Genomic DNA, 13,792 nt, shown 5'->3' on the forward strand with positions numbered 1-13,792 from the left:
GACCCAGCTGAGTCTGCCACTGAGGGGCTAGCGGGAAGGGAAACCTGCTCCACTGGTGGTACAGACACCAGGTGTCCTGCAAGCGGGGGAGGAAGGGGAGGAGGCTGCGGGATAGGCGACTCGGGCTCCACGGAGGCGACTGGCGGAGAAGGTGGAGGAGGTGGAGCGGAGGCTGCACTCGGCTGGGAAGGCGACGGTGCAGCTAACTCTGTAGGAGGGGCGAGGGGAGCAGGGGGGGGAGGGGGCTGGGGATGCATCTGGAACTGGGGCTGAGAGGGAGGGGGAGGGGGAGGGGACTGAGGAAAAGGAGGCGGGGGCTGAAACTGCGGGGCGGGCGAAGGGGGGGGAAACTGGGGAAACCGGGGAGAAGGCGGGGGGGTGGGGGAGAGGAGGATCTGAGGCTGTGGAGGGCGGGCTGCCGTCGAAGAAGAGGCTCTCCCAGGTCCCTGGGGCATCTGCCTGTCAGGCCTGTGGAGTGCTGCTGCAGGAATGGTGACCTCTGCCTCCTTGCCTTTATCCGAAATCTTCTTATTCTTTCCTCTTTTCCTTCGAACCTCGGTCCAACCGCCCACTACCTCTGGCCCAAGCTCCGACTGCCTCGGCTCCTCCTGACGTGGCTGTCCGGGGGGGGGAGGTGGGGGCGGAGGGGGCGGGGGCGGGGAGGGTCGAGACGAGCTGGCAAAGCGTGGACAAGCAGCCGCCAAGTGCCCAAAGCCATGGCACCGCAGGCACTGACCTGGCTGTCCGGTGACTATCATGCTCTGGGTGATACTGTCGGCACCTGTAACGATCTCGATCACTGCAGGGAGAGTCGCAGGATCCGCCACAGCCACACGGACTCGGGGAGCTCCTGCCGTGGTCACCGCATCGGCAAAGGTGTCGTGCATAACCCAGCCAAAATGGGAGCCCAAGTCCCTGACAATCGGCCGCAGCTCAGTAGCAAGCCCTGGAAAAACGAGTGTCACTGGGTGGCGAGGTATACGGAACCGAGTATCGAAATCCGCTGCGCTGAAACCACGGTACCACGGGACTATCATGATGATCTTCCCATCCACCGATGTGGGGGAACCGGCAACCAGATTGCTCGCAGCTTTCTCACTGGAGAGTTTGAGCCAGAAGATGCCCCTTCCCATAAGGGCCACCTCCTCAATGTGGCCATCCTCTAGCAAGAGAGTGGACTGGAGCCAGTCCCTGATGGTAGACCTGGAGGGGGAGTGTCCAATGACTCTACCGTAAACAGAGGTACGAGCAAAGTCACTGGCTACCGCCTGAACACGGGATGATTGTTGCTCTGTCAGGATAACGCGGTAGGCATCTGGAGAGGGAGGGTCCGACTGGGCCTCCGGATCCGGGCTGGGGGCCGCCATACCGCCAAGACTAACTGCAAGCTTCCGATGAAGAAAAACAGGCTGCCACCCAAGAAGGGGATGAAGCGGCGGTGGAGCCTGGGGGTGAGGCGGGCGAGGCGAAATGAAGGGTCGGAGGGGTCGAAGCTGAGGGCGGGGCGAAGGCTGCGGGGTGCGGGGAGTACGGAAGGGGCGAGAGGGCGGGGGGGGGGGTGAAGTTGGAATGGCGGGGGTGGAGAGGTGAAGCGGGGGGGCGAGGGGAGCGGAATGAGGCGGAGGCGGGTGAAGCGAGGGGTGAAGGAGCAGCGAGGGGGCGGGTTGGAGCGGAGTGGATGGCGAGGGAGCAGCGAGGGGCGGAATGGCGGAGGCGGGGCGAGGGCGAGGCGGGCTGGGGAGAGAGAGAGAGAGAGAGAGAGAGAGAGAGAGAGAGAGAAAAAAAAAAAAAAAAAAAGACGCGGGATGGAGCGCGCGGTTAGAGCGGCGGCGAGGGGGGGTTAGAGCGGAGGCGGTTATAGCGGCAGCGAGGGGGGGGGGTTAGAGCGGGGGCGAGGGGCGGGGTGGAGCGAGGGGGCGGGATGGAGCGGAGGTAAGGGGGCGGGATGGAGCGAGGGGGCGGGTTGGAGCGAGGGGGGGAGGGGCGAGGGGCGGGTTGAAGCGAGGGGGCGGATTGGAGCGAGGGGGCGAGGGGCGGGTTGGAGCGAGGGGGCGGGAAGGAGCGGAGGCAAGGGGGCGGGATGGAGCGAGGGGGCGGGATGGAGCGAGGGGGCGGCTGGAGCGGAGGTGAGGCGAGGGGTAGCGGGAGGGGTGGAGGTGGTCGCAGCGAGGGGGGGGGGGGGGAGCGAGGGGGGAGGTAGGGGCTAACGGCGAGGGGGGGAGGGGAAGCTCGCAGGAGCGCTAGGAAACGCTAGATTAGTTACCAAGGTGAGCTAGTGGAGATGAAATAACGCAGCTCTCAAATCCTTCATCTCAAACTTCTGCTTCAATAGCATTTTCACATGAAGGATATCTTCATCACTATCACCTGTGATGATCAAATCATCAACATAAATGACAAGCAACATAATACCTTTCTCTGTTTTTCTCACGTAAAGTGAGAAATCTGCCTTGGAAATTTGAAAGCCAATAGTGACAAGATACTGCCCTCTCGCGACACCGCAAAGGGCGTCTCAATCTGAGACAATGCACTCTTGCACTTTCCGGCTGTGCTCCCTGCAAAGATTTGCTCCCAAACTCGAAAAAGGAAAGCAACACTGGTCCTCTTACCAGGACACCACGAACATGTTTTGCTTTCTTAAGCTCCTTACCATGAACCAGGCTCTGATACCATGTGAAGATAGTGGGAGAGAAGGAAGGAGTCTCACTTGCGGCTTTCTCACATACACAATGGGGGAATACACACAAAGATGGAGGCTGAAAATAGTTTTCCTCTTCTTAGTTGTGAAAGCCAAAAGAACTCTAGTATAAAGAAATAGAAGAACCCTATATGTGGGTCTCAAACCAAACTCAGTTAACTAAGGTGGCATACTAACTGAGCCACGAACTAGAGTGCATAAGGATAGCTATCATCCAGCTATTATTCATGGGCGGTGTACCAACCGCATCTGCAGCTAACAAGTCGGTGACATAAGTGCACAACGGTCACCCTGGCATATCATGAGTGGAGCTCGATATCTCAACATTTTCTTATGGTGTGTTTTCTCTTGTTGGTTCATTGTCGCTCTATCTCATGTCAAACCATAACTATGAGAAGCCTACATGGACCCAAGTCCATGTATTGTCAAATAAAGAAACCGTTTAAGAAATTCCCGTTTCAATTCATGGGTACCAATTCTTTTTACTTTTTATCCTTTAAATATATTTTTAATTCAAGAGTCTAGCGGAATGCCCAAATTCCATAAAAGGAAACACTTCAGTCGCAAAGAATAAGTGAATAGACGTTTGCATTGTCAAAAAGTTATGGTCGCAAAAACTTGTGAAAAGATTATATCATTGGTTTCACTCATAACATTTGGAAAGATGATATATTATCTTATAGAGTCATATAAAATTGGACAAAAGATCTTTGAGATTTGATAAAGAACAGATCTCACCTGCAAAAATTGTTTGAATCCTGACCCAAAGAATTCAGACCATGCGAAGCTAGAAGGGGGGTTTATAAAAAATGGGATGATGATCGCTGAAATCCACAATGCTGTAAGTCCTACATTGAGAAACAAAACCCAGCGAAGAAATAGGAAGGTTAAGAGTACGGCAGATCCAAAGGTTCCTTCAATCTCCTTCAATGCACTCCTCCAAGGTGTCAAACTTCGGGCACTCTGTTTCAATCAAAGAAAACAACTAATACATCTCAAGAAAATGCTTTAATTACATCTGTAGATGGTGTAAGCCTCAAAGTTTCAACTATAATAGTATTACATTACTCGGGCACAAAAGTCACCAAAATGAGATTTTAATTTTGCATGCTAAAGGAAAGAGGCTTGCTTTCACTTCAATTCGATATGTACCTAAAGGTAATCAGAAAAACACACATCCTGATGCAAAAATTAGAATCATCATTGTCAAAAGCATCCCGCTTCAAAACTACAGCAATGAGCTGCTGCTGCTCCCCTAGGCCCCGGCTTCTTAATGTGTCTACCCGTCATCCATAAAGATACTAATACCATATTGAAGTATGACAACCATACCTCCCTGCCCGCTTCTTGTTTGTATGCCCTGCACCTATTGTCTGTACAAGTATGGCTATCTTATCTGTATAGCATATTGTCATACCTATATTGCCTCTGGCTCCATTTCCATAAGTATGTTTGTCTCCATCCTTATTGTCCATCTGGTCCACTGTTGTATGTGTGTTGTGTCGGTAACGTCCATACAAGAAATACAAGCACCCTTATGATTGTATGGCTTCCAAACTGTTTTCCATCCATACCCTCCCGCTTCCACCCTTTCTCTTTCATAGTATCTCCTTCACCCCACCCATTCTTCACCTTCTTGCTTGGAAGCTTGGTAGGCGACGGACGGATTTTCAAATGTTTTCAATTTGGCCTTCCACCCTTCAATTGGTGGATGACTTGGCCTTCAGATAATCCTTTTTCCACTCCTCCACCAGCCATGAGGACTTGCTTTTTTCCAAAATACAAGTTGCAACAACTCAAGAAAAATGTCAAAGCTGAGAGTCCTTCCACTCTTTAATGTTGATTCAATGTAGATGAAAGGATTCAGCTCTAGATCGGCACACTTAGAGCCTCAAAAACTCTCTCCACCTGTGCAGCAAGTTATCCCTCTAGTTAAAGGATATTTGATTGCAAGATCTCCCACTTTGGTTGACATTTTAGTCACTCCTATTATGCCCAATAGTCAAGGAGTGGACATCCCCTCTTAGGTTGCGCGCAGTAGTGCATACATTCCTTTAGCTGATCCTTACATTGCTGCAGCAAAGTAGCCATGTGGGCCAGGTCATCCCGTGCTTGTTGATTGGGCATTATCCTATCAAAAATTATGGAAGGCACACAAACTTTTCAAGCATACATAGCTTCAAATTGAAGGCACATGGTGGAGAGGGAGAGAGAGAGAGGGTAGGCTAGGGAGAGAGGAAGTGATACTCAAAGAGAGACATAATGAAATGGAAATGAAATGACTAGAGCAATGAACCAAAAATAAAGTACTCACATGCAGACCAAAGAGCTTGTACCTTGATACTTGATTGATTCGACACTAGACAAGTACAACTCTTATATAAGAACACACACACACATATGAACACCTATGCATATGGGATAACTCCGACGTGGCATCCATAGGACACACTAGACTAGAACTCAAACTAGAACACACCAAACTCACTCAACTTGGCTTCTTTCTTAGCATTTTGAGTGCTGGACCTGGTTTTCCCCAATACAGGCTGATCTCTGGCATCTGCAAGTGTCAACCTAGCCATCTAGGAATTGAATTCTCAGCAGTCCTGTTGGGAATAGTATCTAGAAGTGCATCTGGCATTGCATCCTTTGCACGGCGCTGATAATGCTTCCAAATATTGGGTTGTCCCTCCCCATGAGTTGGCTGCAAATCTAAAACATTTGAGGGAAAAGAACCCTCAACATGTGGCAACCTTGCTGAAATTGAGAGGTGGAAGGAACATCAACTGGAGAACCCAAGTCAACTGAAGCACACTATCATGCTCAGCAAACAAGACATCCCTGCTTATGATTACTTTCTTTGTGGCTGGAGCATAAAGCCTAAAGCCTTCCACAAAGATGCATTTGATGCTCTTATCATCAAGCTCGGATCGATTTTAAGCTGGTACCAAAGCATATGCAATAGACCCAAACACTTTGAAATGATTCACCTTGGGTTTGTACCCATAAAATGCCTCAAAAGGCATCCTGTCAACCACTGCTTTTATAGGACATCAATTCTATATATATGTGGCTGTAACTATTGCTTCACCTGAAAATGCTTTTGACATTTTCTTAAATTTCAGCATACACTGTGTCATCTCCATGACAGTCTTGTTCTTACTCTTTGCAATTTGATTATGCTGAGGTGTGTTCGGTACTGTTTTGTAATGCCTTATGCCATGTTCCTTCACGTATCCCTCAAAAGCATGTGAAGTATACTCTCCCCCATTGTCAGAATTAAGTGTTCCAATTCTAGAATAGGTTTGGTTCTCGGCCAATACTTTGAACTCCTTAAACCAATTGAATACTTCATATTTGCTTTTCATGAGAAAGAGCCAAGTGAACCTGGAGTAATCATCAATGAATCCATTAACCGAGAATCAACATCTTGTGGAAATGAATCTTTTACTTGTAAATTCTTAGGTCAACAACTCCTCGAAATTTTTCAAGGGTTAGCCGATATGCGCACATCTTGACCATTTGTCTTGATAGTCATCTCTTCTATACCCCAATCATGGAGTACCTTTGGACTCTTCAGCCAAGGTCTTCCCAGTAAGATTAGGTAAGCATGTTGTTCCATAGAAATCACAATGAAACTGACTATATAATAGATGCCGCTGCCTTCTTTTTTTTTTTCAAAGAAAGGAACCTTCTATTAATGCTTCACACAAGACAGCAGCCCCAAGGGAACTGAGTATAGAAAAAACCCGAAAAAGAGTGAAAGAAAGAACCGGCCTCTTCCAGAGAAACCCAGCTCAAGAAACCCAACTCACTGCCTAGGGGATCTCTGGTATTGGGACTGATAGCCAAGTGGGGGGACTATACAACCAATGAATCCCTCGCAGGGTGAAGATGTAGAAAACTCGTGCAGGCCAAGCCTTGCAGAAACGAGCACGCCTCTCAATAGTCGCCCTCGAGCCTGGAGTCCCACGCTCCAAGGTGGATCGTAGTGTGTATATGATGTCATGCTAGATGGCGACTAGGGTAGCCGAGGGTGGAACTGGATGCTCACCCATCACGAGACTGCAACGGGGATGAGCATTTTTTGAGCGAAATCTTCTAAACGTCTGAGCGAAGGAAAAAAAAAGCTTCCAACTATGCATAAATATGGCAAAAATCGATCAGAAGAAAACATAGTTTCACTTAGAAATATGCAAAGTATTATAGCAATGCCTATTTTATACAAAAATCTTTAGGTGAATCTTTAGGAATGGTGAGAGCATAATGGGATGGCTTTTGAAGAAACCCACATGTAGAGTAGAATTCTCTATGAAAATTCCCTTATGATCCTTCTTACAACTTTTACTTAATAGGGGGTGACATTGAAAACCCTCTCTCAACCTATCTTCATGAAAGGGTTTTCTTCAAAGAAAACTCATTGAAGCAAGCCATCTGGGTAGTTTCGCTAGCAAAACCCCTTTGAAGCAGGTCTCCCAAGATAGTTTCGCTGGCGAAACTACCTTGGACAACACTTTTAAAAGTGACATAACTTTCATATCCAATGTCCAAATATAGTCATTCAGCCACTCAAATTGATCGGAACACCCCCTTTGAGCACATCTATGGAGTTATATTTTGGAAAATCTTGCATATATAGTATTAAATATTTACATATATTTTATGAGAGTGATATATAAGCACAAGTTAATACTTATTTATAGTAAATTAAACTTCTTTAGAAACATGTTCATAAATATCTTGTTATTTATGCTATAAAAACACTAAAAAGATATTGCCATATGATATAAATGTGTTAATAAGTAATTATATATGCATAGTATTATTACATTGAGAGTGATTATGAGGGATGTTTCTTAAAGGAATCAACACTTTTTAAAGGTAATAACAGGGGTACAAAGGCATGGCTCTAAATAAGAAAATTATGTTGTGTAAAAATGAATGAATGACTAGTCTGTATATTTTTATGATAAAGGGATCTAGTTCTACTGAAAATGAAAGTGTAAGAACCATGTCTCCTAAAGAAATACATTTTTTTGAATCTCTTGAAAAACACGCTCGGATAAACCTGCTCATAGGTTTGTTGCTCGTAAAATTGACGCATCCGACTGCAACGAGCTACCCAAATGTTCCACGCCGTGATGCTGGCTACCACCTCCCAAACGCTGTTCTCCCTAGGAGGAGGAGCGAGGCTGTCAGGAGGGACTGCCTCATGGAGTGCTATCCTCTAGATGATCTGACCCTGTATCCGGTAGGCTGGGGAGATCTCCTCTATGGGTTGTGACTTTCATTGGTCCACAAACATCAATATGCACAATCTGTAAATCTCTTTGTGCTCTGATTGAATCTAGACCATCCTTTTGGAACGATAGGCGATGCAACTTTCCAAGATCACATCCTTCACACACCTCATGGATTGGTGCAATTTTGAAAAACCTTCAACCATATTGTGATTATACATGTATGCCAATGCTTTGTGTTGTGCATGACCAAACCTAGCATGCCATAAGTCACCTGGAGTAGCATAAGAGACAGCCACAACATGCTGAATATAGGGCTGAGCATCAAGCTTATAGAGCCCCTGGCTTGTCTCATAAGTGCCTGTAGCCACAATTTCATACCCTTTTCATGGATCTTTGATCCTTCATTGATCATGGGCAATGAATGAAACCGAAATAAGATTCTTTCTCAAGTCACAAACATACCAGACATCACTGATATATTTTTTCTTTCCTGAATCCAGAAGGATGATAATATGTCCCACTCCTGTGATGTCCTGGAATGCATCATTGGCATAAGTAACCTGTCTGCCATAAACAGGTTTGATCTTTTCAAACCACTCTTTCCTGTGAGTCATGTGCTTCGATGCACCACTTCTGTGATGTCCTGGAATGCATCATTGGCACAAGTAACCTGATTGCCATAAACAGGTTTGATTTCTTCAAACCACTCTTTCTTGTGAGTCATGTGCTTTGATGCACCACTATCAAGATACCAAGTATCTATGGCAGCGAAAGAAGAAGCATGAGAGGCATCATATGCAACTGAATCCCCCTTGGCACCAAAACTGTCTTGAACTACAGTAAATACAAAATTTGTTCCCTCTTTTGCAAAATTGGAGCATTTGCACTCTCAACTGGTGCAACATAATAAATGCTTGTGCCTTGCCTCCTTTTCTCATTGGCAATCCTTTTCTGGCACTCTGCAATGTAATGACCAGGTTTCTTGCAATAGTTGCATTTATCCTTCTTTACCTTTGCACCTTTGTCTGCATTCCCTCCATTTATGTTTGCATTCCCCTCCTTCCTGGGCTGATAAGTATGGCTGGTTTTTTCTAAAATTTACCCTTTCCATGAGTGGCAGGCGCTCACTCACTCTGACTAGAGAAACGGGCTGAATTGAAAGTCCTTGTTTCTTCTTGTAAAAGCAAGAAAACTAACTCCGCAAAAGTGAGTGGAGCAGCCCTGAGCATAATGGTCAAGGAAGTAACAAACGTATCATATGAGGGAGCCAGACTATTGAGGGTGATAGAGACCAATTTCTTGTCTTCTATATCCTCATTAATAGCTGCTAGCTCATCCCGAATGTCAGTAATCTTTGCAATATCTGCTGAAATAGTCCGACCTTCCTGCATGGACAAGTCATTAAGCTTATTCTGCAAGGCGATGCTTCTAGCTTCATTCTTGACATTCCACACACTTTTCAATCTATCCCAAGTTGCCTTTGAAGTCTTGCAAGACTTGATAGTGGACTTAATGTGTGTCTTCACAGATAATGCAATCAACGACAAAATTTGGGCATCCTTACGATCAAACCTCTTCTGATCTTTGGTGGCGGTCACTTGGACAGTGGCAGTAGAAGCCTAAGTGGTAGCACCAGTAGAGAAAGATGTGCTAGTGCTAGAAGTCTCATTACCAAGCACAATGTCCCATAAGCCCTTTTCAACCAAGATATTCTTGAGTGTAAACGACCACAAATCATAGTTGGGTCCATCCAACTTATCTGTCTGCCTCAGTCATGGTACCAAAATTCTCATTGAGAGACATGATTGCAAGCTCAAGAATAAATGCAAATATACCTGCAAAGAAAAGACAACAAATGGACAACTGAAAGACCACTGATTGCTATGCAATCATTACAATGGCATTCACTGACAATGGCTGCTTTGAAATAGTAGTAAATCTGTCCCAAAAAATCTGCTCAAGCCTCAATTCCCTTACGGGATACAAAATGCAATCAAGTGTTGAGATATCGAGCTCCACTCGTGATATGCCAGGGTGACCGTTGTACATTTATGTCACCGACTTGTTAGCTGTAGATGTGGTTGGTACACTGCCCATGAATAATAGCTGGATGACATCTATCCTTATGTACTCTAGTTCGTGGCTCAGTTAGTATGCCACCTTAGTTAGCTGAGTTTGGTTTGAGACCCACATATAAGGTTCTCCTATTTCTTTGTACTAGAGTTCTTTTGGCTTACACAACTAAGAAGAGGAAAACTGTTTTCAGCCTCCACCTTTGTGTGTATTCCCCCATTGTGTATGTGAGAAAGCGGCAAGTGAGACTCCTTCCTTCTCTCCCACTATCTTCACATGGTATCACAGCCTGGTTCGTGGTAAGGAGCTCAAGAAAGCAAACCAAGTTCGCGGTGTCCTGGTAAGAGGACCAGTGTTGCTTTCCTTTTTTGAGTTTGGGAGCAAATCTTTGCAGGTAGCACAGCCGGAAAGTGCAAGAGTGCATTGTCTCAAATTGAGACGCCCTTCGCGGTGTGGCGAGAGGGCAGTATATGCTGCTCTTGGTGACTTTATTTTTATGATTCGAGGCCATTTCGGGGCCCGTTTTGGAGGTGGAAGCTCTCCGCAAGCACTGAGAAAAAGGCCCTGTTTTTGTTGTGCGACCACTGCTCTGCAGGTCGGTGAAAAGTTGCCGCAAAAATTGCATTGTATGCCTGTGTGCAGAGATATTGGGAGTTGCAAAATCATCCTTATTGCCTGTTGATGCAAAATCGTCACTAAGAAGTGACTGTGTGGTCAAATACCACTTTCGTCAGTTTTGCAGATTTGCCCTTTGAGGCAGAAGCTATGTTTTTTGCAGTGACAGAATATTTTGCAGTGTTTTGTAATGGCGTCTGATTCTCTTCCACAGATTGTCGCTGAAAAGCTTGACAAGAACAACTTCCAAGCATGGAAGTTTAGACTGACGAATTTCCTTATGGGAAAAGGCTATTGGGAGTTCATTAGAGGAAATGAAGAAGAACCAGTTCTTCCTAATGTTCCCAATCAACAGGAAATGTAGGCATTTAAAGGATGGCATGAGAGAGTCAGAAAAGTTATGTACTGGCTGTCTATCAGTATTTCAGATTCTATGATTGTGCATATTCAGGATGCAAGTACGCCAAAGGAGGCATGGGATACTTTGGCAAAGATGTACAGCACAAATACGCAAGCCAGAAAAATGCAGCTCAAGCAGGAGTTGCACAATGTGCAGAGAGAAAATATGAGCATCAATGACTACCACATGAAAGTGAAGAAGATTGCAGATGCACTTGCTTCCATTGGGTCGCCAGTGGAAGATGATGATTTAGTTTCTGTGACCTTGAATGGTCTAGGAAAGGATTATGCACAGTTCCGGACATCCATTGCCGTCCGTGAAAAATTTCCTGATTTTGAGGATTTATTTGCTCTTCTAATTTCTGAAGAGTAGAGAAATGGTGGTGCATCTTCTTCAGGAGGAACTTCAAAAGAAACTGTCTTCTACTCAAATGCTGGAAGAGGTAGAGGCCGAGGTAGAGGAGGCTAATCTGGAGGCCATGGTAGAAATCAAAATATGCAGCAAACTCAAGAAAACCAGTCCTATGGAGGAGGACGTGGTAACTCTAGAGGCAGGGGGAGCCAAAGAGGCCGTGGTGGATGGCAGAGAGGTTAAAATGCAAACAGCAATGTTGAATGCTACTATTGTGGTAAAATGGGTCATATGGCTAAAGACTGCTACAAAAAGCAGAATGACATTATGAATGGAAAATTGCAGCAAGGCAATTATGCATCCTCTAGTAGACAGGGTGATGACAGAAATGAGCATTTGTTTATGGTGCAGCACATGACCAATTCTGTGACAAGTGCAGAAGAAAGCAATGATGTGTGGTATGTTGACTCAGGTGCATCAAACCACATGACAGGTCATGCAGAATGGATGCAGGATGCAAGGAAAATGGAAAGACCAGGATTTGTGGAGACTGGTGATGATACTGCACATCCTATTGTGCAAATTGGTAAAATTCCTTTGTCTATGCAGGATGGGAAAAAGAAATACCTATCTGATGTATTTCATATCCCAAATATCACCAAGAACCTAGTTTTTGTTGGTCAAATGGTTGAGCAGGGCTTGCAGGTCAGATTTAATCCTCATGAATGCTTTGTTGAGGATATGAAAAATAACGGTCGCTTGATAGTAAAAGGAGAGAAGAAGGGCAGGATGTTTACGTTGGATGCGGACATGCCTGAATTGAGTGCAGCAATGTTTGCACATGGGACCGGTGTAGTTGCAGATATTGATATCTCGCATGAATGCATTGGTCATGTTAATGTACAACGACTTAAATCAATGCAGGCCCAAAATATTGTTGCAGGATTGCCTAAATTCAAGGTTGCAGCAATGCATAAGGTATGTGAAGCCTGTCAATTTGGAAAACAGGCAAGGAAACCATTTCCTAGGCATGTTCAAGAGAGTAAAAAGCCATTAGAGTTAATCCACTCTGATGTGTGGACTACTAAAGCTGCATCTATTGGAGGCTGTCATTATTTTGTCACTTTTATTGATGACTAGAGCAGAAAAGTTTGGGTGTATTTTATGAAAAAGAAAAGTGAAGTCTTTGGGCATTTCAAAGCTTTTAAAGCTATGGTTGAAAAATAAACAGGCCTGCAAATAAAATGCCTAAGGTTAGATGGAGGGGGAGAGTACCTCTCAAATGAGTTTGCAAGGTTCCTGCAGGAGCATGACATAAAGCAGCAATATTCATGCAGTCATACCCCACAGCAAAATGGACTTGCAGAAAGGAAAAACAGGCATATTGGAGAGGTATCTCGGGCCATGCTAAATGAAAAAGACCTACCAGATTATTATTGGGCTGAAGCAGTTGCTACAGCAGTTTACATAATGAACAGGAATCCCACTGCAGCAATACATGGCATGACGCCAGAGGAGAACTGGTAGGAAACCAGATATTTCTCATTTGAAAATTTTTGGTTGCATTGCCTATGTTCATGTGCCAGATGAGTTGAGGTCCAAGTTGGATCCAAAAGCTCAGAAGTGCATCTTTATTGGTTATTCTCTGCAGCAGAAAGGGTATAGATGCTATAACCCTTTTACTCGTAAGTTTACAGTGAGCAGAGATGTTGTTTTTGATGAGATGAGGCTGGTATAAACCAGTAAATGTGATTGATGATGTAGATGCACAAAATGGTAATGCTGCACAGAATTCACAGCAGCAATCACAAAATATTAGTGGACCTGCAGTGTCCTTTAGCAGTGGTTCACATACTTCGCCATGGACAGGCAGATTGAGATCAGGAGAATCTTCTCAAAGCAATGCAAATAGTGGTATGCAGGTATCACGAAAAGGAAAAGAGAAGGTAGATCAGCCCATGTTTGATGTGAATGCAGGTCACCCCTATGTGGATGGTAAATCCAGTGGCTCAGAACAGAGCATTGAGGATGAGTTGGGTATTCCTTCTGTTGTTACACCTGGAGTAAGGAAGACCAGGGATGTTTTGAGAGCACCTGAAAGTGAGCCTATTTTGCGCAGGTCTACCAGAGCTAGGTATCCTGTGGATAGGCTGAAATATGATGGATTTATAGCCATTCACTATGCCCATATGATCAAAGTGATACAGGAACCAGAACCCACTTCTTTTGAGCAAGCCATGGGAAAAGAAAAATGGGAGAAAGCCATGGATGAAGAAATGGATGCCTTGGAAGCAAATGCTACATGGGAATTGGTGCCTTTGCCTAAAGACAAGAATGCAATTGGCTGTAAGTGGGTTTATAAGGTCAAGCACAATGCAGATGGTTCTATGAACAGATACAAGGCAAGATTAG

At 45.2% G+C, this 13,792-nt stretch overlaps 1 protein-coding gene across 1 annotated transcript in view; it reads right to left on the minus strand.

Moving 5' to 3' along the window:
- The window catches only part of LOC147897552 (uncharacterized), a 303,051-nt gene extending 298,751 nt beyond the window's left edge, over positions 1 to 4,300 (minus strand). Inside the window, exons 1-2 of the mRNA XM_087380043.1 lie at positions 4,232 to 4,300; positions 3,437 to 3,661 (exon numbers count right to left, since the gene is read on the minus strand). Of these exons, the coding sequence (XP_087236169.1) occupies positions 3,437 to 3,661; positions 4,232 to 4,300 (294 nt within the window). The remainder of the gene's footprint in view (positions 1 to 3,436; positions 3,662 to 4,231) is intronic.
- Between the last annotated feature and the right edge of the window lie 9,492 nt (positions 4,301 to 13,792).

This window comes from Dipteris shenzhenensis, chromosome 10, assembly GCF_047967505.1.
Source record: "Dipteris shenzhenensis isolate YYH24624 ecotype China chromosome 10, Dip_SZ_1.0, whole genome shotgun sequence".
Lineage (NCBI taxonomy): Eukaryota > Viridiplantae > Streptophyta > Polypodiopsida > Gleicheniales > Dipteridaceae > Dipteris > Dipteris shenzhenensis.